The sequence below is a fragment of the Pan troglodytes genome, chromosome 16 (genome assembly GCF_028858775.2).
Source record: "Pan troglodytes isolate AG18354 chromosome 16, NHGRI_mPanTro3-v2.0_pri, whole genome shotgun sequence".
NCBI lineage: Eukaryota > Metazoa > Chordata > Mammalia > Primates > Hominidae > Pan > Pan troglodytes.
The window spans coordinates 76,633,126-76,657,968 of NC_072414.2; the positions used below are offsets into that span (position 1 = coordinate 76,633,126).

The following is a 24,843-nucleotide window of genomic DNA, read 5'->3' on the forward strand; positions in this document are numbered from 1 at the left end:
GAGGAAGGAAAATGAAGATAGTGAGTACAGGCAGCTCTTTCAAAGAATTTTTCTGTAAAGCAGAGAGCAGAGAAATGAGAGCAGGGGCTGGAGGAGGCTGTGGGGTCAAAGGAATTTCTTTTTAAAGAAGGACACAGTAGAGCAGGCTTGTACGCTGATGAGAAAGATGTAACAGAGAGGAAAAGTCTGATGATGCAGGAGCGAGCAGGAATAATTGCTGGAGAAATGTCCTTGATTAGGCACGAGCAGGTGGGATCCAGTGAGGGGCCGCTTTACTTAGGAGCGTGGTGCATCCGTAGGCAGTAGGAAAGGCAGAGCGCCTGTGCAGATGCTAGGTGCATTGCTGCCTTGTGCGGGTGCATGCCATGTCTCACCTTTTCTATCACACAATAAGCTCCTGGAGAGCAGAGACCGTGTCATATGTGCTTCTGTGTCCTCATAACCCTAACTTGCCAGTCATATGTACTTAATATATATCTTTGAGTGAATGTATGTTAGCAGTCTCATATCGAGCAAGTAACGCAGATCAGTCAGCTTAAGAAATGAAGCAGGATTCATTGGTAAGTCCAGAGGGGCTTCTTATGGAATTGACAAGAGGAGGGCAGCTGTGCCCAGGCAAGGAATGGAACTAGTACTTGGAAGCATCTTGCAACTCTCTCTGTCTTCCACCTCTTATTCAATCCTGAACATCAACTTCCTTTTTCCATCTCTCACTGTAGTGTTTGCTTCTCAGTCCATGTGGCAGAACATGGCTGCTCTACTCTTTTGAAGCTAAATTTTTCAGATACAATGGTAGACTGTCTCTAGGTCCTAATTCCCAAATACTTGGTCAAAGAATTAGCTAGATTAGCTGATCTGGTGTCCGTTACTGGACCAATCCACTATGGCCAGAGAGGTAAGGGACACGTGACAGTAACAGCTGGGAGCTCCTCCTGTGGGTGGGCTGGAAGTGCTCAGAGAAGGGGCTGGGCAGACACCTCAGTCGGTGTCACTGCAGTGACAGGGTGGGTAGGAAGGTGTAGATGTGTGGACAGATGGATAATAGGTAAATGAATGAACGGGTGGACAGATAGATGCTTTAGCCATGTTTTCAAATAATCCTAACAGCTCAGGAACCTGAAATGAAAGGAGGAGGGCTCTTGGAAGGGATGATCATGGTGGGACATAAGGGAGGAGACCCCTGAGGATAGAGCCCTTACTGCAGTTGAGGAAGTAGAATGGGCCACTATAGAAGGAAGCTTATTCCCAGTAGCCAAGGATTTCTGGAAACTCCTTGTCTCCCTTCCCATTAGGAAGCTAGAAAGTTTCTCCTCCATATTTTCCTTCCTATTGCTGAAGGGGAATTGTTTTCAGCTTTGACAGGGACCAGCTTCTAAAAATAAGCTGAGCTATCATACAGTGGCTCGGTTCTTCCAGCAAGCCTGGGGCAGGTGGTCCTGTCCAGTCTCTTCAGGTGGTCTGGGAAGCCACGGCCTCGTGTTCTCTCCTCCCATTATTATTATTATTATTATTATTATTATTATTATTATTATTGAGATGGAGTCTCACTATCGCCTAGGCTAGAGTGCAGTGGCAAGATCTTGGCTCACTGCAACCTCGGACTCCTGGGTTCAAGCGATTCTCCTGCCTCAGCCTCTCAAGCAGCTGGGATTACAGGAGCCCGCCACCACGTCCGGGTAATTTTTTTGTAGTTTTAGTAGAGACTGGGTTTTACCATGTTGACCAGGCTGGTCTTAAACTCCTGACCTCAGGTGATCTGCCTGCCTCAGCCTCCCAAAGTGCTGGGATTACAGGCGTGAGCCACCGTGCCCGGCCTCTTCCCATTATTTTGGAACTGGCCTTGCTGTAACCCAGTCTCCTGCTTCTTTCTCAGGATACCCAGAGCCAGAGGTGACCTGGTACAAGGATGATACGGAGCTGGACCGCTACTGTGGCTTGCCAAAATATGAGATCACTCATCAGGGCAACCGCCACACACTGCAGCTGTACAGGTGAGGGAGAAGGCCTGTTTTGTTCTCTCTGCCCTCCCGAGGGCCCTCTGGCTGGGGTCCTGCCCTCAGAAATGGAGCAGTCTGGATGGAGATGCCCAGGTACTCTCTGGGGATGGAGGGCAGGATTCTGCTGTGTGGTTGAACCACCTGGTGAACCACATCTGCCTTCCAGTGTCTGGGAGCTCCTAAGGCCAGAGTGGGAGTATTCCTGACAGTCAAAGAGCTGGTGCAGCCAGCAGAGGTCCTGACCTACAGAAATATTTTCCATGAGGTCAGCGGCCAAAAAAAGCAACTGTATCATCATGACTTCACGAGGGGCTGTGTTGGTCACCTGCTTCTGAAGGGAGCTCTCCTGGGCCCCAAGCCTAATCCCTCCTGGGACAGTATGGCCTTGGTCAGCCGCCACCTTTTTGCCAGCCTCAGTTCCCTCAGCTGTAATGGAGGGTGTTGTATGTTGTGACGTGTGAGATGGGGCGTAGCACACGGCAGGGCTTGCTGTAGGGAGGGGGAAGTGTGCCCGGCTCTGAACGGCTCTGGCTGGGGGTGTGGGGGCTCTCACCTCCCAGGAGGGGAGAGGTGGCACCTCCCGCTCCTACCTCTAGGTGTCGAGAAGAAGATGCCGCCATCTACCAGGCCTCTGCCCAGAACAGCAAGGGCATTGTGTCCTGCTCAGGGGTCCTGGAGGTGGGCACCATGACCGAGTACAAGATCCACCAGCGCTGGTTCGCCAAGTTGAAGCGCAAGGCTGCGGCAAAGCTGCGCGAGATCGAGCAGAGCTGGAAGCACGAGAAGGCGGTGCCTGGGGAGGCCGACACTCTGCGCAAGCTCAGCCCCGACCGCTTCCAGCGAAAGCGGCGATTGAGCGGGGCTCAAGCGCCGGGCCCCTCGGTCCCTACCAGGGAGCCTGAGGGTGGGACCCTGGCGGCTTGGCAGGAGGGAGAGACTGAGACTGCTCAGCACTCAGGTTTGGGCCTGATCAACAGTTTTGCTTCTGGAGAAGTGACCACCAACGGGGAGGCTGCCCCCGAGAATGGAGAGGACGGAGAGCATGGCTTGCTGACATACATCTGTGACGCCATGGAGCTGGGGCCTCAGAGAGCCCTCAAAGAGGAGAGTGGGGCCAAGAAGAAAAAGAAAGATGAGGAATCCAAGCAAGGCCTGCGGAAGCTAGAGTTAGAGAAGGCAGCCCAAAGCCGCCGTTCTTCAGAAAACTGCATCCCCAGCTCAGACGAGCCTGACTCCTGTGGGACTCAGGGGCCCGTGGGCGTGGAGCAGGTTCAGACCCAGCCCAGAGGCAGGGCTGCACGGGGGCCTGGGTCCTCTGGCACAGATAGTACCAGGAAGCCAGCCTCTGCTGTGGGCACTCCAGACAAGGCCCAGAAGGCCCCTGGCCCAGGCCCAGGCCAGGAAGTGTATTTCTCCTTGAAGGACATGTACCTGGAGAACACCCAGGCAGTCAGGCCTCTTGGGGAAGAGGGACCCCAGACCCTGAGTGTCCGGGCGCCTGGAGAGAGTCCCAAGGGGAAGGCACCCCTCAGGGCTAGAAGCGAGGGGGTGCCTGGCGCTCCTGGCCAGCCCACACACTCCTTGACCCCCCAGCCGACTAGGCCTTTCAACAGAAAGAGATTTGCCCCTCCAAAGCCCAAAGGAGAGGCCACCACTGACAGCAAGCCCATTTCTTCTCTGAGTCAAGCTCCAGAATGCGGGGCCCAGAGCTTAGGAAAGGCCCCACCTCAGGCCTCTGTGCAGGTGCCGACACCCCCTGCCCGGCGGAGACATGGCACCCGGGACAGCCCGTTGCAGGGGCAAGCAGGCCACAGGACTCCAGGAGAGGTAAGTGTGGGTGTTGGGTGCCTGGAGGCCGCTCTGGGAAGCTGACCTCATGGAAACTCTTGCTGCAACTGCTGGGCAGCCAGTGAGCAGTGGGCTATTTATAGAAAGGGGTGGGGAGGGACTGGAGTGCCAGCTACAGGGACCGCAGGCATGCCCTTTGCCCCAGCCAGTTTCCAGATGCCAGGCATGTGGGCAGCACAGCCTGACTGTGACCCTCTTCTGGGAGTGTAGGAGTTCACAGCCAAGGGGACTGTGCCCCGGAGGGAGGTGGAAGAAGATAATGTTCTCTGAGGTGGGAAAGGGGGCCAGTGGAGAGCTTTCTGTGGGCTTTGCTGAGGCAACAGTGTTTCATGGGGGAGACGGAGAAGCAGGTGTGCGCTGTAGTGTACAGCAGGTGGCAACTTGGCTACTCATTCGATTTTTAACAAAGCTGAGTGTCCAGGAAATGCTGTTTAAATCTGGGTTTATCTAAGGTTCTGGAGTCAGGCATACCTATATGCAAATCTGACTGCCTTAACATGGCGTGATCTAGAGCAAGTTGTAAAACTGGAAGAATAATCATAACAATACCTACTTCGTAGGGCTGTTGTAAGAATCTGGTGCCCTCTAAGAACTAAGTAAGTGGCAGTTGGGATCAGATATGACTATGGTGGGAAACAGAGGCAAAGTGTTTTTACTTGGTAACAGGAGTGCCATCATCTTCTAGGGAACAGGTAGCTGACAGAGAAAAGATTATGTTTTGTGTGGAGACGGGGGTAGTGGAGTGTCCACTCCCCAAAGAGGCAGATGGGTGGCAGCGTTAAGGAGCTTGAGGGGTGGGATTGAGAGGGCAGGAAGGAAACAATTCGTCCCTTTTGGTTATTTCTTTATGTTTCAGGGGCTTGGGGGGCATTATTTCACAGAGGTTTTGGGAGACAGAGTGTTTTATAGTGGGACAGAAAGAAGACAGAAGACAGTGTTTCTTATGAGTGGCAGAAGGAAAAGTATTTCAAGAGTGGGGCTGGGGTGGATAAAATAGATAGAACATATTTACACTGAGACAAATACTGGTTATTTATTTGAAATCCCAATTTAACTGGGTGTCAGTATTTCTTTCTTTCTTTGGTTTGTTTGTTTGTTTGTTTGTTTTTTGAGATGGAGTTGCCCAGGCTGGAGTGCAGTACAGTGGTGCGATCTCAGCTCACTGCAGCCTCCAGCTCCCGGGTTCAAGCAGTTCTTGTGTCTCAGCCTCCAAAGTAGTTGGAATTACAGGTGTGAGGCACCATGCTCAGCTAATTTTTGTATTTTTAGTAGAGACAGGGTTTTGCTGTGTTGACCAGGCTGATCTTGAACTCTTGACCTCAAGTGATCTGTCCACCTCAGCCTCCCAAAATGTTGGGATTACAGGCGTGAGCCGCCGTGCCCAGCCCAGTATTTCTTTTTGCTAAATCTGATAACCTTAAGTGGAGACATCCTCTGGTTTTGGTGAGAACTAAGATGAGACTGTTTCTTAGGATAGAGGAAGCAGTTATAGATCGGGAATGGCTTCATGGGGGAACAGGAGGAAAGCAGTGTTTCCCAGGGGTAGGGACAGAGGACAGGTGGTTTCTCGGAGCAGTGAAGGGAAGCACATGAGGGACAAGCTGATACAGCACCTGGCAGAGGGCAAAGGGGAAAGGATGCTTTGTGGAGAACAGGAGGGGCTTTCCCATGGAGAGAACTTTCATGGTGGGAAGGAGGGAAAGACTAGTTTTAAGGGTGACCATGGGAAATGGTTTTATTTCATGGGTGCTAAGGTTAGACTGTAGGAACAGTAGTTCAGAGGGCTTTGGAGTGGAACAAACCTCAAGGACCTAAAACCAGACTTTCTGGAACCTGTTCCTGACTCTTGTCCCCCTCATGCCTGGTCTCATGTAGTTTTGGCCACTGGAATGGTAAGTTCACAGTGGCCCGGGGAAGGCTTTGTGGGGCTGCTGCACATGCCTGACAGCCCACAGGCTGGACAGCAGGGACTTTTGGAAGAGATGGCTCTCATAGGCCCTCATAGCTCATTTAGGAAGGGACCAGGCTGGTGGCCAAGTGAGTGTGCAAATCTGGCTTCTCTGCCTAAATGGTGAGGAACCCAATACCAGATGGTGGCATCCTCCTGGTAGGGCCAGAGGAGGAAGTACCAGCCCCCTCTTCCTTGCCTCCCAAAGGTAGGAGGAGGGGCTCAGGCAGTGTGGTACCTGAGAGGTTGTCTGTGTTGGTTCCACTGCTCCGACAAAAACCTCATGGTTAGGCTGGGTGCGGTGGCTCATGCCTGTAATCCCAGCACTTTGGAAGGCCAAAGCAGGTGGCTCACTTGAGGTTAGGAGTTTGAGACCAGCTTGGCCAACATGGTGAAACCCCATCTTTACTAAAAATACAAAAAATTAGCCGGGTGTGGTGGCACGTGCCTGTAATTCTGACCACTTGGGTGGCTGAAGCAGGAGAATTGCTAGAACCTGGGAGGTGGAGGTTGCAGTGAGCAATAGTTTAGATAGTCTCATGAGACTAAGGAGACAAAAATTAGAGCCCATGGTCTCAAGAGTGGGAGCCCTTGTAAGCCCCCTGGGTTTGGGGTTGGGACTCTGAAGGTTTGTACCCTAGGAGAAAGGGGAATCAAGTAAATTACTCTCACGGTATTGAGTTATTGACGAGCTCCAATTTACATGGATAACTAAGAAATATCTCAATCCCTGAAATTAGAATTAGGTGGTTCAAGATACCTAGTGCCCTCAGGCACCTGGCAGAAGCAAACAAAAATCATATCTGGAGGATGACAGCATCATCTTAAGCCTGAAATTATTTTTAAAAAGTATTTCAAATATAATATTCAGCATGAAATGAAGATAAGTCCACAGAAGATAGAAATTGGCCCACAGGTTGCCGGGCACAGTGGCTCACGCTTGTAATCCCAGTACTTTAGGAGGCTGAGGTGGGCAGATCACTTGAAGCCAGGAGTTTGAGACCAGCCTGGCCAATGTGGTGAAACCCTGTCTCTACTAAAAATATAAGAATTAGGCCAGGCATGGTGGCTCATGCCTGTAATCCCAGCACTTTGGGAAGCTAAGGTGGGTGGATAACAAGCTCAGGAGTTCAAGACCAGCGTGGCCAAGATGGTGAAACCCTGTCTCTACTAAAAATACAAAAATTACCTGGGCGTGGTGGCGGATGCCTGTAATCCCAGCTATTCGGGAGGCTGAGGCAGAGAATTGCTTGAACCTGGGAGGCGGAGGTTGTGGTGAGCTGAGATTGCACCACTGCACTCCAGCCTGGGTGACAGAGTGAGGCTCCATCTCAAAAATACCCAAAAAACAAAAAACAAAAATTAGCCAGGTGTGGTGGTGCATGCCTGTAATTTCAACTACTTGGGAGGCTGAGGCACGAGAATCACTTAAACCTGGGAAGCAGAGGTTGCAGTGAACTGAGATTGTGCTACTGCACTCCAGCCTCGGTGACAGAGTGAGATTCTGTCTCAAAAAACAAAAGAAAAGAAAGAAATTGGCCCACAGGTTTCTAACTTTTGGAATTATTAGACATGAATTATAAAATTAAAATTAGTTTACCTCCTTCATATATTGAAGGAGATAAGAAGACAAGATTGCAAATTTCACCAAATACCTAGAAACTATAAAAAATGGAAAAGGCCGAGCGCAGTGGTTCACGCCTGTAATCCCAGCACTTTGGGAGCCTGAGGCAGATGGATCACCTGAGGTCAGGAGTTCGAGACTAGCCTGGCCAACATGGTGAAACCACATCTCTACTAAAAATACAAAACTTAGCTGGGTGTGGTGATGCACATCTGTAATCCCAGCTACTCAGTAGGCTGAGGCAGGAGAATCGCTTGAACCCGAGAGGTGGAGGTTGCAGTGAGCTAGGATCACGCCACTGCGCTCCAGCCTGGGCAACAGAGCGAGACTCCGTCTCAAAAAAAAAAAGGTGGAAAAGACTTGAAAATGAACCAACTAGAATTCCAGAGCTGAAAAATACAATAACTAATATTATTTATTCTGGTTATGGCAGTTTTATTTCTGGATAAGATGGAGTAAATACACTTGATTCTGTATCTCCCACTGAATGCAGCCTAAAATTTAGGCAAAATGTATAATACACCTACTTGACAACTTTGAAAAGCAAATAGTCGCAGACAGATTGGGGATGAAGACCAGAACTCAAAGTACCACTGAACCTACAGTGTTTACTTTTTTTTTTTTTTTTTTCCTTCTGGCATTTCCTGGCCTGGTCTTAATGCTGTCTGAAACCCAGATGTAAACATTAACTTGGGCAGAGAGAGTTCCAGAAGCCCTCTAGATCAGCCTTCAGGAATGGAAAAGAGATTTCTTGGCAGTGACAGTGGTAGCAACAGAGGCCACAGGTGCCTAAAACTTTGAGAGAAGAGAATCTTCCCCTCTATTCAGAGGAGCTGTGATCCTAAGAGTGGGACAAGCCCCTGTTCCTTTTTTTTTCTCCTGGGTCTCTTCCTTGGTCCAGATCACAGGCTCATGTGTGAAAGTATGTGGCAGAGAGGGGTAAAGGAAGCTCCAGCTATTTGGCCAGAAGACTGAAAAAGGGGGCCCTATGGGGGAAACCGTGGAGAGGGAAAAGCTTGGGAAAATGACCTCTGAGAATCATTAATGACCTCTGGGTTTATAAACTCTTTATAAATTTCTGGGCTCATCCCCAGACTGTTCCTGCATGGATCTGATTCTGAAGAGCATATAAAAAACTTTGAGAATGAAATACTTGGGAGAATAAAAAACTTCGAGAATAAAAACACTAATGAACCATCATGTAAGTCCCACACTGGCCACTGGGTGGCACACACACAGGGCAGATCCAAATAGCACTGCAGGCCGGGTGTGGTGGCTCATGCCTGTAATCCCAGCACTTTGGGAAGCCGAAGCAGGCAGATCACTTGAGGTCAGGAGTTCGAGACCAGTGTGGCCAAAATAGTGAAACACTTTCTCTACTAAAAATAGAAAAAATTAGCCAGGCATAGTGGCACATGCCTGTAGTCCCACCTACTCGGGAGGCTGAGGTGGGAGAATTGCTTGAACCCGGGAACCTGGGAGGCAGAGGTTGCAGTGAGCTGAGATCATGCCATTGCACTCCAGCCTGGGTGACAGAGTAAAGCTTCGTCTCAAAAATAAAACAACAACAATAAAAAAACCCCAAACAGCATTGGAAATGCTTGGAAAATGGAACTGAGATTGAAACTATAACCTCAGAGGCCTGAATGGAATTTGTAGCCTGAACACAACTAGGTAGATTGCCTTCCAAGACAAAGATGTTAATACTCTCCATAAGATTTAAACAAGAATCAGAGTCTTGTAATATTTAAAATGTCCAAATACAATAAAAGTTACATGGCATATGAAAAATCATGAAAATCTCCACTTGCATGGAAAGACAATCAAAGAGTGCCAATGCCATAGTGACACAGATGTTAGAATCATCTGACTTTAAAATCATCTGACTTTACTATAAAAATGTGGCAAGTAAGGGTGAATACTCTGGAAACAAATGGAAAGATAGAAAGTCTCAGCAAAGAGGTAAAAGACTAGGCTGGGGAACATGGCAAAACCCTGTCTTTACAAAAAATACAAAAAAGTTAGCTGGGCATAGTGGTGTGTGTCTGTAGTCTGAGCTATTTGCAGGGCTGAGGTGGGAAGAACACTTGAACCCAGGATGTTGAGGGTGCAGTGAGCTGAGATCACGCCACTGAACTCCAGCCTGGACAAAGGGAGACCCTGTCTCAAAACAAACAAACAAACAAACAAAAAGAGGTAAAAGATATGAAGAACCAAATATCAATTTTATTTTTTATTTTTTATTTTTTTGAGACAGAGTTTTGCACTTGTTGCCCAGGCTGGATTGCTTGGCACGCTGCAGTGGCATGATCTCGGTTCACTGCAGCCTTCACCTCCTGGGTTCAAGAGATTCTCCTGCCTCAGCCTCCTGAGGGAGTAGCTGGGATTACAGATGTGTGCCGCTACACTTGGCTAATTTTGTATTTTTAGTACAGGGGTTTCACTGTGTTGGCCAGCCTGGTCTTGAACTCCTGACCTCGGGTGATCCACTCACCTCAGCCCCAAATATCAATTTTAGAATTGAAATTTACAATAACTGAATAAAAAGACTTACTGGTTGAGCCCAACAACAGAGTGATAGATGACAGGGAGAAGTCAGTGAACTTGAAGTTAAAGCAATAGAAATTGTTCAATCTGAACACATACGCCCATACACACACAGAGAGAGAGGAAGGGTGGGAGAAACGGGGAGAGAGGGAGAGAGAGAGAGAGAGAGAGAGAGAGAGGAATCAGAAAAATCAATGAACAGAGCCTCAGAGACTTGGAGTGCTGTATCAAAAAGTCTAACATTTGTGTCACTGGATAATCAGAAGGAGAAAGAGAAAGACAGTGGTGCAGAAAAAAATATCTGAAGGAATAATGGCTGAAAACTTTCAAAATTTGGCAAAAGTCAAGAAGTTCAGCAAACCCTAAACAGGAAAAGCCCATAGAATTCCACATCCAGAAACCTCATAGCCAAACTGTTGGAAAGTAAAGACAATGAAAAACTCTTGGAAGTAGCCAGAGAAACATAATACATTATTTATAGGGAAGCAATGATTTGAATGACTATAGATTTCTCATCAGAAACGATGGAGGCCAAAAGGAAGTGGAACAACATTTTTTTTTAATGCTAAAAAAAAGAACTTTCAACCTATAATTCTACATTTAGCAAAAATATCTTTAAGTATTGAAAGTGAAATAAAGACATTCTCAGATAATGGAAAAAACAAGACACTACATTGTCAGCAGACCTGTTCTAGAAGAATTGCTAGGCTGGGAGCTGTGGCTCACGCCTGTAATCCCAGCACTGTGGGAGGCTGAGGCAGGTGGATCACCTGAGGTCATGAGTTCGAGACCAGCCTGACCAACATGGTGAAACCTCGTCTCTACTAAAAATACAAAAAAAATTAGCCAGGTGTGGTGGGGGGCACCTGTAATCCCAGCTACTGGGGAGGCTGAGGCAAGAGAATCACTTGAACCTAGGAGGCAGAGGTTGCGGTGAACTGAGATTGCACCACTGTACTCCAGCCTGGGTGACAGAGCCAGACTTGGTCTCAAAATAAAAATAAAAATAAAAAGAATTGCTAAAGTAAATTTTTCATAGAGAAAGGAAATAATACCAGAAGGAAACTTGAAACATCAAGAATGAAAGAAGGGCAATGGAAATGGTAAATATCCTGGTAAATATAATAGATTATTTCATCTTGATTTCTTTAAAATATGTTTGAAGGTAAAAAGTAAAAAAAAAAATTACATTGCTGGAGTTTTTTTTAATGTATGCAAATATAATATATAAGACAAATACAACATAAAGGGGCATAGGGTAAAGAGACCTATATGATGGTGAGATTACTGTATGGCACTTGAAGTGGTAAAATATTGACTCTAAGTAGACTGTGGAGAGTTAAGTATGTATATTGTAAGCCCTAGAGCAACAACAGAAATACTGTACAAAGAGATATAGTAAAAATCACACTACGTAAGTTAAAGTGGAATACTAAAAGATGTTCTAATCTAAAAGGAGGCAAGAATAGGGAAACACAGGAAGGAAAAACAGGAAACAAATAGAAAACAAATAGTAAAATTATTGAGCAAAATCTAAACCTATAAATAATTATATTAACTATAAATGGTCTAAGCATATCAATTAAATGACAGATTGTGAGACAGGACCAGAAAAACTTTCCCAACTTGATGCTGTCAATAAGAAATCCACTTCAAATATAGTGATATAGGTCAGTTACAAGTAAAATAATAGAAAAATATATACCATGCAAACACTAATCAGATGAAAGCTGGAATGGCAATATTAATATCAGACAGAGTAGATTTCTGAGGAAAGAAAATTACTGGCTGGGCGCAGTGGCTCACACCTGTAATCCCAGCACTTTGGGAGGACAAGGCAGGCAGATCACCTGAGGTCGGGAGTTCGAGACCAGCCTGACCAACATGGAGAAAACCCATCTCTACTAAAAATACAAAAATTAGCCAGGCATGGTGGTGCATGCCTGTAATCCCAGCTACTTGGGAGGCTGAAGCAGGAGATCACTTGAACCCGGGAGGCAGAGGTTGCGTTGAGTCGAGATCACGCCATTGCACTCCAGCCTGGGCGACAAGAGTAAAACTCTGTCTCAAAAAAAAAAAAAAAATTACTAAGAGAAAAATAGTGAACTATCTAGTGATAAAAGGGTCAATTCAAGAAGACATAACAATAAAAAATGTGTATGCACCTAACAACATACCTTCAAAATACATGAAGCAAAACCTGACAGAACTGAAAGTAGAAATACAGAAAACAATAATTATAGTTGGAGACTTTAACACTCCTCTCTCTCAGTAATCAATACAACTAGTAGATAGAAAATCAGTAAGGATATAAAAGAACTGAACAGCACCAGCAACCAACTATCTAATAGACATATATAGAATACTCTGTGTAACAACAGAATACTCATTCTTTTCAAGTGCATATAAAATATTCACCAAAATAGATTATATCCTGGACCATAATATAAATCTTAACAAATGTGAAGTAATTGAAATAATACAAAGTATGCACTCTGACCAAAATGAAATTAAACTAGAAATCAATGACAGAAAGATAATAGAAAAATTTCTAAACACTTTTAAATTAAAGAACATACTTTTATGGGCCAAGGAAGAAGTCCTAAGGCCAATTAGAAAACATTTTAAATTGAATGAAAGTGAAAATACAACATACCAAAATGTTGGATGCTGCTAAATCAGTGCCTTGAAGAAAATGTATAGCATTAAAATGTTTATATTAGAAAAGAAAAAGGATCTGAAATATCAATAACCTAAGTTCCCACCTTAGAAAACTAGAAAAAGAAGAGAAAAATAAATCCAAAGCAAACAGATAGAAAAGAACAGAAAATAATGAAACCAAAAACAGGAAAATTATGGAGAAAATAAACCCAAAGCTAGTTATTTGAAAAGATCAATAATATCAATAAACTTCTGGCAAGACTTAGAAAAAAAAAAAAGAAGACACAAAATACAAGTATTAAGAATGAAAGAGGGGATATCACTACAGACCCTGTAAGGATTGACAGGGTGAAAAAAAAAAAAAGACTACTATGAAAAACTGCACATAAATTTAACAACGTAGATGAAATAGAGCAGTTATTTAAAAATTATAAACTACCAAAACTTATGCAAAAATGACTGCCCTGCCCCATCCCTGTTAAGGTCCTGGTTTTGTCCCTTGCTCTTCCAAACCAGCATTCCAGGGCCATGCCCCCTTAGAGGGTTATAAACCATACTATTTTTCATTCAGTTGTTCATTCCTGTGAACCCCTTATGTGTTTGGCACTGTGAAGAATGCAAAGCTGAATAAAACTTTTTATTTTTATTTTTATGTTTTTATTTTAAGAGACAGGGTCTTACTCTATTGCCCAGGCTGGAGTGCAAGTGGCATAATCATAGCTTACTGCAGCCTCGAACTCCTGGGCTCAAGCAATTCTCCCACCTCAGCCTCCAGAGTAGCTAGGGCTACAGGCATCTGCCACCACACCTGGCTAAATATTTTGTTTTTTTTGTAGAGACAGGGTCTTGCTGTGTTGCCAGGCTGGTTTTGAACTTTGGGCCTCAAGCAATTCTCCTACAATGACTTCCCAAAGCACTGGGATTCTAGACATGAGCAACCATATCTGGCCATACACTGAGTCCTCAATATCTGAGAATTTATGAGGGAAGAGGGAAAAAGACAGCATGGCAAATTAAACCTCCTAATATCCCTTGTAGTAAAAAAGCTTACATAGAGCCAACTAGGTTCATTCTGCTCACACCATTTTTATTTTTAAGAAACATATGACATTCCTTCTCATATCTTTACACAGTTCCAGATATAGATGTACACACACACACACACACACACACACACACACCCTCTGTCATAACGTTTAGTTAGAGGGGTCAGCCCTTGTAGAAGTGTACAGAGAATATTCAGTCATCCACCATGTATTTATTGATTTCCAACTCCCAGGCCTGTACTGGGCCCTCTTCAAAGGGGAAGACTTCACAGATTAGCAGGTGACATATGCATGAAATAAATACCACACAGAATGGGGGTATAATGATGGAATTAGTAAATTTGCTATGGGGGCCACTAACTTTTTTGGGGTAGAGGAGAGAACTCAGGAAGTCTTTAAAGAAGAAAAGAAACTTGAGTGAGGTCTTCAAGGATGAGAAGGAGTCCTTCAGGTGGGCAAGGAGTAGGTGAGAATGTCTGGTACAGAAAAAAGTACATAAAAGAGTTACAAAATAGCACAGTTGTCAGTACAGTTAAGTTAGTGTTGGGCGGAGGGACCCAAGAGATGAACCTGGAGAAACAGATCTGGGATTCTTGCTGAGGGACGGGCCTCACTGATCACACAAGGGTTGATTTCCTTATATATTTTCATTTTTAATTGTATTTTTGTTAACTGTATGTCACATGCACAAGGTATAAAATTCAAAAAGTACAAACGATACATAGAGAATATTAAGTCTCCCCACTTCCCTATCCCCACTGCTCAGGTCCTCTCCCTGAAGGCAGTTGCCAAAGCAGGTTCTTTGGGCATCCTTCCAGAGCTATTTTCTTTACATTTGAAAATACGTGTGTGTGTGTCTGTGTATTTTCCACACAAAGGTTGCATATTATACTTTCTATCCTTTACCTTGCTTTTTTATTTGGATATTTGTTTTATTTATTTGGAATATGGATATACCATAATTCATTGGATCAATCCTGTATTGTTGGAATTTAGGTGATTTCTAGTCTATTGCAATTTAAACAGTGCTGCAGTATATATCCTTGTATATAAGTCCATCTGCACATGAAAGTATACCTGTACGATAAATTCCTAGGAATGGAATTTTTGGGTTAAAGAGTATAAGTATTTTTAGTTTTAATAGATAATGCCAAATTACCGTCTGTAGAGGCTGTGCGATGCCTGTAACCCTGGCCAAGAGAGTACAGCAGTCCCCCTTATCCACAGAAGATACTTTCCCAGATCCCCAGCGGATGCCTGACACTGCAGATAGTACCAAACCCTATATATATTGTGTTTTGTCCTATACATACACACCTATTATGAAGTTTAGTTTATAAATTAGGCACCGTAAGAGATTAACAACAATAATCATAAAATAGAACAACTATAGTAATATGCCGGTATCACTACTCTTGTGCTTTGGGGCCATCTATTAAGTAAAATAATGGTTACTTGCACGCAAGCCCTGAGATACCAGGACAGTTGATCTGGTAACCAAGACAGCTACTTAATGGGTAACGGGCAACCTAGTGTATACCTTGTGGCTATGCTGCACGAAGGGCTGTTTCACATCCCAGGTGGGGTGGCATGAGATTTTATCATGCTGCTCAGAACAGTGCAAAGTTTACAATTTGTTTTTTCTTTTTACTTTGGTTAATCTTTAAAACTCTCCCATGGCAACAATCATAGATTACTATGTCATATAACACCTATGTCTTATATCTCCCCAGGAAAACATACCACCATCGAGTGCCATGGCATCCTAGAGAGAACTTCCATCTTTGCTCACAGCGTTAAGAGCTCTTGGTTTTGCAGCCTCTTTGAAATGACCTATAAAATTTATCAATTGTTTATTTCTGGAATTTTTCATTTAATATTTTCAGACCAAGATTGGCCACAGTTAACTGAAACCACGGAAAGCGAAACCGTGAATAAGAAGGGGCTACTGTGTGATTAAACTTTTTGCTCTTTGAAGCTAGGGCTTTTAGGCTTTATTCTGTCAGTGATGATAAGCCATTGAAAGGTTTTTTAAGAGGGGAGTGTTTCAGTCAGGTTTGTGTTTTGGAAAGGTCATTTGGGCTGCAGTGAGGAAAAGAGTTTAGCAGAGGCAAAGACTAGAGTCATGGATACCAATTAGGAGGCTTTACAGTAGTCCAGGCAAGACAGAATTGTTGGCAGATCCGATTAGGCAGTTGGCAGTGGAGATGAAGGAAATGGATATTGAGATAATGAAGAAGTAGTTTCAATAGAACTGAGGGATTGATCTGGCTGAGAGTGCGTTAGGAGTGAAGGTAGCTTTAATCAAGAAGTTCTAGTTCCGTGAGTCTTGTGAACAGCAACAGTCTTGTATGCACAGTCTGCACCTTCTTTGTAGATTTATAGATCTTATGTCTTTATTAACATTTTCTAATCCTAGAATATCAAAAGATAAAAAAGAGGCTCTAATATATTACTAATTGCTGTTTCTTGGCACCAAGGCAGTTTTGTCTGTTAATATCCGGTTGTCAGAGAAGTTGGAAGAGCATTTTTATTAAGATTCTTCAGTTAGGCCGGGTGCAGTGACTCATGCCTATAATTCCAGCACTTCTGGAGGCCGAGGTGGGTAGATCATTTGAGGCCAGGAGTTCAAGACCAGCCTGGCCAACATAGTGAAACCCCATCTCTACTAAAAAATACAAAAATTAGCTGGGCGTGGTGGCACATGCCTGTAATCCCAGCTACTCGGGAGGCTAAGGCAGGAGAATCGCTTGAACCTGAGAGGTAGAGGTTCCAGTCAGCCAAGATCATGCCAGTGCACTCCAGCCTGGGTGACAGAGCGAGACTCCGTCTCAAAAGAAAAAAAAAAAGATTCTTCAGTCAGCCTGTAGTCCCAGCTATTTGGGAGGCTGAGGTGGGAGGATCACTTGAGCCCAATAGGTTGAGGCTATGATCTTGCCTATAAATAGCCACTGCATGCCAGTCTGGGCAAGATGGCAAGAACCTGTCTCAAAAAAAAAAAAAAATCCTTCAGTCAGACTTATTGCTGATATTTGCCAAACTCTAATGTTTCCCACATCCATACCATTCATTCAAAATTCTGAATTTAGGCTGGGTGCAGTAGCTCACACCTATAATCCTAGCTCTTTAGGAGGCTGAGGTGGGAGCATTGCTTGAGGCCAGGAGTTTGAGACTACCCTGGCCAACATGGCAAGACCCCATCTCTAATTTTAAAATATAAAATAAATTTAAAAATTTAAAATTTGAAAAACAGAAAATTCCTAATTTAGTAAAGTAACTTTAAATTCTACACTTAATTTACATATATTTTAATTATGTATATTTAAAAGTCTTTCATTTTGTGATCTTATTCCTTTGATTTTGTGTGTGGTTCTGATATTTAAAAATATTTATATGTCATAATTTCAGTTTTATATAATACCATCAATTATTTCATCTGTTCACTCAGTTTCTACTAATTTTTAATGATGAAAAATGATACAGTGTTTTCACTTCTTCTCTGCATTTTCTTCATTCATCTTCTTTTTTTTTGAGCCAGAGTTTCACTCTTGTTGCCCAAGCTGGAGTCCATTGGCACGATCTTGGCTCACTGCAACCTCCGCCCCCAGGTTCAAGCGATTCTCTTGCCTCAGCCTCAGAGTAGCTAAGATTACAGATGCGCACCACCACGCCTGGCTAATTTTTTGTATTTTTAGTAGAAATGGGGTTTTACTATGTTAGCCAGGGTGGTCTCAAACTCCTGACCTCATATGATCTGCCTGCCTCGGCCTCCCAAAGTGCTGAGATTACAGGTTTGAGCCACTGTGCCTGGCCTTCATTCATTTTCTATCTCATATTGGCCTAAAGTTTGATTTCTAAGTGATTATCTTTATTTAGGTAAATATCCTCTATTTCTGTTACTTGGTTTTTCAGCTTTGAGTAATGTCTTTGGTGCCTGGCTCTTACAGGTGACACAGTCAAGGAAGTTACTTCACTTGGTATTTTCTTCCCCTTTCCACTTTCGTGCTGGCTGTGTTGTTTCTGTATCGTCAGGGCATAGAACATTGACATTCTGATTTGCCATTCTAAACCCCACTTGATTTTAGTCTTGCTTCTACAGTTATATGTTAATATGCATTAATATATATGTTAATGTAAGTGAAATATGTTCAGTGCTTACCGTCAGCTCTTTTGCTGTTGTTTTCTCAATCATCTTTTGGTTGACTACATTTGTTCCCTGGTGATTTCCTCAAGCAGGGCTTGTGGGAACAATATTCCTTTAGTCTTTGTATGCTAAAACACAATGTTCTCGGCTTAGCAATTTTTCGGAGGTTTCTTCAGGAGTGTAGCTGCCAGCGTTTTCTGAGATCTGCCTCCATTCCATCTCCTCTCCTTGTCTGCTCTGCTCATCTGCCGTGTCTTCGGCCAGTTTCCACCCAGGCCTCCATGACCCTGCAGCTCTTGTTGCACGTGGACTTAAGGGTTTATAACCTTGGGGTGACCTTTGTCTACAGTAGCCGTGATTTTGCTGGCGTCTTAAGACCTGCTGAACAGCTCCACTCTCCTCCCGCTGAGCTGTGGCCCTGTTTATTTCCCCATATCACTTTGCTCCTCCTCAGCTTCCCAGTGTCTGCATCTGTTGGCTTTTGGCAGCTGTTATCCTTTTGTTTGTTTTTTGAGACCATAGGTTTTATTTGCCTCCAGTTTCACTAACAAAGGAGTTTGCTTTGTTTATTTCATGTTTACTTTGTTGGTTTTGATGATATCTTGGAGGAAAAAAGGGAAATCACTGTTGTACGCCACCATGTTTGACAGGAAGTCCTTTAAAAGTAGGTGGCGTTATGGTATAACAACAAAGAGCATGGGATTTGGAGTGAGATACACCCGGCTGCGAATCTGAACTCTGCCACTTACTGACTACCTGACGGTGGACAGATCACATGCCTTCTTGTCATTGTTATCTCTAGAATGGGGCTGATTCTCCTAAGTATTCATACTGTATGAGGAGTAAGTGGGGTAATATCATATACAGGGGCCTAGCATAGTGCTTTGCAAGTAGATGTTCAAAAGGGTAACATTATAATGTTTCATTAATTTCCTGGCATAGATGCCATTCAGAATTACTTTAATCCTCTCTGCTTGGATGGCATCCATTATTATCACTCACTCAATGTTACTGGTGGATGCTGTCACTGAGGCCATTATTGGGACACCCTTTGGCACTCTCTCACTTCACCCATAATTCTATCCAAGGCAATTAGTGCCACAGGAGAAGGACTGCTCTGGGAGCCCTGGGGAGAGGACAGTCTCCTTCATATGGTAGGGGTGAGGGGTGGAATAACCCATGAGCAAGGTCTTTCAGGAAAGGCAGGATTTCTTCAGGAAGAGGTGGAAAGGGCCAGAGCTGGGTCTGGGTGCTAGATATTCCCCAGTCCAGATTCTGAGATCAGAGATTAGGGTGAGTAGGCATGGATGGGGCTTTGGGCATTTGTCACATGTGTTTGCCTCCCAACTTCCAGCAGGCCTGAGAAACCAGGAGGCAAGATTCCCATCACAGCAGTTGTAGATGAGGTCCGAGGAGACTGGGATGCCAGATTGGAAAGAGATCTGAATGTCCATGTAGTTAAATCCTTGCTTTTGTCCCTGTGTTTTCAGGTCCTGGAATGCCAGACAACCACGGCTCCTACCATGTTGGCCAGCAGCAGCTCTGATGTAGCCTCCATTGGGGTTAGCACTTCCGGAAGCCAAGGTATCATTGAACCCATGGATATGGAAACCCAGGAGGATGGGAGAACATCTGCTAACCAGAGAACTGGAAGCAAGAAGAATGTGCAGGCAGATGGGAAGATACAAGTCGATGGACGGACCAGGGGAGATGGAACACAGACAGCCCAGAGGACAGGGGCAGATAGGAAGACGCAGGTGGATGCTGGGACACAAGAAAGCAAGAGGCCACAGTCAGACAGGAGTGCACAGAAGGGCATGATGACACAGGGCAGGGCAGAGACACAGCTAGAAACAACACAGGCAGGTGAGAAGATACAGGAAGACAGGAAGGCCCAGGCAGATAAGGGCACACAGGAAGACAGAAGGATACAGGGAGAGAAGGGGACGCAGTCAGAGGGGAGCGCGCCCACAGCCATGGAAGGTCAGTCAGAGCAGGAGGTGGCAACCAGCCTCGGCCCACCATCCAGAACCCCCAAACTCCCACCTACAGCGGGTCCTAGAGCTCCTCTGAATATTGAATGTTTTGTACAGACCCCAGAAGGGTCTTGTTTCCCAGAAAAACCTGGTTTCCTGCCCAGATCTGAGGAGGCAGTAGTAACAGCCTCCAGGAACCATGAGCAAACTGTGCTGGGTCCCCTGTCAGGGAACCTCATGCTCCCAGCACAGCCGTCCCGTGAGGGGAGTGTGGAGCAGGTGGGAGGAGAGAGATGCCAAGGGCCACAGTCATCAGGCCCAGTCGAGGCCAAGCAGGAGGACAGCCCGTTCCAGTGCCCCAAGGAGGAGCGGCCAGGGGGAGTGCCGTGTATGGATCAGGGTGGCTGTCCTCCAGCTGGCCTGAGCCAGGAGGTACCCACGATGCCTTCTCTTCCTGGAACTGGGCTGACTGCTAGCCCAAAGGAGGGGCCGAGTAGCACCCCGACTTCTCAGCACGGGAGCACAGCCACCTTCCTGCCCTCTGAGGATCAGGTCCTGATGAGTTCTGCCCCAACACTGCACCTGGGGCTGGGGACCCCCACTCAGAGTCACCCACCAGAAACCATGGCCACCAGCAGTGAGGGAGCCTGCGCCCAGGTACCAGATGTGGAGGGGCGGACCCCAGGTCCCCGGAGCTGTGACCCTGGCCTCATAGATTCCCTGAAGAACTACCTGCTTCTGCTGCTGAAGCTGTCCAGCACAGAGACAAGTGCAGCAGGGGGAGAGTCCCAGGTGGGGGCAGCCACCGGAGGTCTGGTGCACTCAGCCACTCTAACACCCACTGTGGAAGTGGCTGGGCTTAGTCCCCGGACATCGAGGCGCATCCTGGAGCGTGTGGAGAACAACCACCTGGTGCAGAGTGCACAGACCCTGCTGCTGAGCCCCTGTACCTCCCGCCGCCTCACCGGCCTCCTGGACCGCGAGGTGCAGGCTGGCCGCCAGGCCCTTGCTGCTGCCCGAGGCTCCTGGGGTCCTGGTCCCAGCTCCCTTACTGTCCCTGCCATTGTGGTAGACGAGGAGGACCCTGGGCTGGCCTCAGAAGGAGCCAGTGAGGGTGAAGGAGAGGTTTCCCTTGAGGGGCCTGGCCTCCTGGGGGCCTCTCAGGAGAGCAGCATGGCTGGTCGACTGGGGGAGGCGGGTGGGCAGGCAGCCCCTGGGCAGGGACCCTCAGCAGAGAGCATAGCCCAGGAGCCCTCCCAAGAGGAGAAGTTCCCAGGGGAGGCTCTGACAGGCCTCCCGGCAGCTACACCTGAGGAACTGGCTCTAGGGGCCCGGAGGAAGAGATTTCTCCCTAAGGTCAGAGCAGCAGGAGACGGGGAGGCAACCACACCTGAAGAAAGGGAGAGCCCCACGGTTTCCCCCCGGGGGCCCAGGAAAAGCCTGGTGCCTGGGTCCCCGGGGACTCCAGGGCGGGAGAGACGCTCCCCTACGCAGGGCAGAAAGGCGAGCATGCTGGAGGTGCCTCGGGCAGAGGAGGAGCTGGCGGCAGGAGACCTGGGCCCCAGCCCCAAGGCCGGTGGTCTGGACACAGAGGTGGCCCTGGATGAAGGCAAGCAGGAGACACTGGCCAAGCCCAGGAAAGCCAAAGACCTGCTGAAAGGTGAGCAATGGGGAGGGAGGGGGATGGCTTCACAGGACAGGGCCACAGAAAGCACGCTGCTGCTGCTGCTCACAGCACTACCCCATGACAGATAGCATATCCCTCCTCGGGATTCATAAATTACCTTGGTAAAGGTACCCTTCTCTCACAGCCTTTAAGGCCTAGTTCTTGTTTTGATTCTGCCACTCCGCAGAGTGGAGATAACAGCACCGCCTTTGCAATGGCATGAGGCTTAAATGGGATGGAATAGATGAAGTGCTTAGCACAGGGCCTGGCTTTAGTAGCGTTCTAGCTCTCCATCACCACCATTCAGTCCCCCTTTACAGAGATGTCGCATGATTACAGAGTGGTGGGGACAGGATTCAAATGCAGGCTTCTAGAGTTAGGGACCTAGAATGCAAACTGAAGTTCCTGTCTCAACTGCTGTCTGCGTCCTCAGCTGGGAGCCCCTCCCAGCCTGGGGTCAAGGTGGAGTAGGGGCTTCTCTCTAGCTGAGATGTGTGCTTTGGGGGTCAGGGCAGAAGCCTGAGATATAGGCAGGAGGCACCGGGGGGCTGTGAGTGGTAGGTCTGTGTGGAGACTTGAATCCTGTTTTCTTCCAGCCTTTTCTACCAAGGACACCCAGGAAAGCAAGGATATGGCCAGAGGAGAGGTGGTGTTCCCCTCTTGACTGGGCCCTGCTCTCAGCCCCACAGGTGATCCGGAAGATTCGGGTGGAGCAGTTTCCTGATGCCTCCGGTAGCCTGAAGCTCTGGTGCCAGTTTTTCAACATTCTTAGTGACTCAGTCTTGACATGGGCCAAGGATCAGCGCCCAGTGGGCGAGGTGGGCAGGAGGTAAGCCAACGACACCACTGCCACCTGACCTGGCTCCCTGATTGCAGTAATACCGTTGGGCACTGTCCTAGTGCTTTGAACCTATCGCCTCATTAATCCTCACAATAACCAGGGGAATAATCCTTTTATTCCTATAGTAGAGATGAGAAAATGGAGGCTCAGCATTCTTTAAGCCACTTGTCCAAAGCCACACAGCTAGTAATTGTCAGGACTGCAAACCAGACCTGTGGGCTTCAGGACCCACTCTTGGCCCTGGAATCGCGCTGCTTCCCCAAAGCTCTCAGAGCTGGGGTTCACAGCAGCCTCTGAGAGTGGGGTCCAAGGATGCTTAGGACCACAGTCTGCCCCCATGCCATGGCCCTCACGAGTAGGGTCTCCACTCTGCAGCGCAGGGGATGAGGGGCCGGCGGCCTTGGCCATCGTGCAGGCCTCCCCCGTAGACTGCGGCGTGTATCGGTGCACCATCCACAATGAGCACGGCTCGGCCTCCACCGACTTCTGCCTCAGCCCTGAGGGTGAGTGTGCCCCGTGGCCCGGGGTCTCAGCCTGGCCTGGCTCCTGGTGGGTGGGCAGCAGTCATCTTTGAGAGAAGGCACTCTCTTGGCACAGCAGCCTGAAGGCACTTCTTTCTTCTTTTTCTGTATCTAGTGTTGTCAGGATTCATCTCCAGAGAAGAAGGTGAAGGTATGGTTCCCCCCTGGGGAAGGCAGGGTGGTCCTACCCCTGCCATCTGCAGGGAGGACCCTCTTTAAGGGCTTGGAATCTGGTCCCAATCCACATACTGCTCCTCTTTGCCTCTTAGTTTAGGATATGGCTTGGGAGATGATGGAGGAGGACTGCTGTATCAGAAGATTATGGGGGAAGAAGTGACCAAGGGGGCCACTGCACAGGAGCTAGTTCACCCTTGTGCCCTTTGCCCATGTCAGAGTCTTTGATCCAGGGCAGAACCAGCCACCAGGGCATGTCTTATCCTGCCAGCTCCTACCCAGGGTTTCTCACGGTGCTCTGTGGACCCTAGTATTAGATTCACACAGGGAACCTGTTAGAAATGCAGTTTCCTGGTCCCTGCTGCACTGCAGACATCTTTAATGACCTAGGAGGGACCTAGGAATATTGCATTTTCAGCAGGCCCCCTGGTGATCATGAAATACCTTCAAAGTTTGATACACATTCGAAGGGCTCAAATAGGGATGGGTACGTACTGCTCCTACAAGAGACAGGCTAAGGCTTGGGACTGTGAAGGCAGCCAGTGATAAAAAGATGTTTGGAGCTGTATTTGCTAACAAATGCATTAATTCCTTCATTCACTCACTCTTTCAATCACTCATTCATCCAACTAGTGACTTTGTTTTGAGATGGAGTCTCACTCTGTTGCCCAGGCTGGAGTGCAGTGGTGTGATCTTGGCTCACTGCAACCTCCGCTTCCTGGGTTCAAGCAATTCTCGTGCCTCAGCCTCCCCAGTACCTGGGATTACAGGCATGCACCACCATGCCCAGCTCGTTTTTGTATTTTTAGTAGAGATGGGTTTCACTATGTTGGCAGGTCTGGTCTCGACCTCCTGACCTCAAGGGATCCACCTGCCTTGGCCTCCCAAAGTGCCAATTAGTGACTTTTGTTTAGTAATCAAATAAAATTTAATCAATATCAAATAAAACCTCAACCTCAAAACTAAGTAATAATTATTTAATATCATCAAACATCCAGTCAGATTTCCCCAACTGTCTCATATGCGTTGGTTTATTTGAATCAGGAACCACTCATTGCTTTTGGCTGATGCAGCTCCCAAGTCTCTCTTAATATTTAACAGTTCCTCCTACTTTATTTGTTTTCTTCCTTTGCCATATGTTTGTTAAAGTCACTGGTATAGAATTTCTAACATTCTGGATTTTGTTGATTGTGTTCCCATTTAACATGTTAAATGCTTCTTCCAAATTGGTAATCAGATTTAGAGGTTTGGTCAGATTCAGGTGTGATTTTTTTTTTTGGAGGGGGGGGGCAAGAATAACTTACAGGTGCTGTGTATACCTTTTGCATCCTAACTGGAGGCACATAATGTCAGATTGTTTCACTTTTAGTAATGTTAAGGTTGGTCACTGGGTTCATTCAGGTGCATCTGTGTGATCCATCCCCTTTTAAAGTTAAAAACAATCTGATACAAACCCTATTGTTATCTAGGGGTTTTGGCAGTCACTGATTATTGCCTAAATCTATTATTTCATTAGCAGTTGCAACATGGAGATAGTTTAATTTGGTCTTTTCTTCTTCATTCATTAGCTGATTTTTTTCTGTAAAAAAGGGATGATTATTTGGTTATCCCAATACGTTAAGTTCCAACAGGAAATGAAGGATAAATACTTGCTCTTTTCCCTTTAGTTACTAGAATTTAGAATAATGAGTTGGTGCCCTACCATTTTCCATAGGTGACCAGTGAGGTTTATTTTTTGAGGGAGGAGATTGGATTTTTTTTTTTTTGTTACAACTATGAATACATGGATTTTTAACATATTTGATATGTTCAATATGTTGCAGTAATTATTTTTGTTGCCAAGATTTTTT

The 24,843-nt window shown here is 46.4% G+C and overlaps 1 protein-coding gene and 1 non-coding gene across 6 annotated transcripts in view; one reads left to right on the forward strand and one right to left on the reverse strand.

Moving 5' to 3' along the window:
* The window catches only part of ALPK3 (alpha kinase 3), a 52,987-nt gene that overhangs the window by 19,758 nt on the left and 8,386 nt on the right, over positions 1-24,843 (forward strand). For 3 of the 5 annotated variants that reach the window (XM_016927333.4, XM_016927335.4, XM_016927337.2), the window contains 6 exons: positions 1,874-1,991; positions 2,558-3,824; positions 19,306-21,451; positions 22,139-22,286; positions 22,674-22,801; positions 22,935-22,970. In XM_016927333.4, the coding sequence (XP_016782822.2) occupies positions 1,874-1,991; positions 2,558-3,824; positions 19,306-21,451; positions 22,139-22,286; positions 22,674-22,801; positions 22,935-22,970 (3,843 nt within the window). Of the gene's footprint in view, positions 1-1,562; positions 1,677-1,873; positions 1,992-2,557; positions 3,825-19,305; positions 21,452-22,138; positions 22,287-22,673; positions 22,802-22,934; positions 22,971-24,843 lie in introns of those variants that run through there. The other 2 variants (XM_016927338.3, XM_016927334.3) reach the window with 2 other exon arrangements.
* LOC112205760 (small nucleolar RNA SNORA25) lies at positions 15,389-15,506 on the reverse strand. The gene has a single exon (XR_002939847.1). It is a non-coding gene; the product is annotated as a small nucleolar RNA SNORA25 (small nucleolar RNA).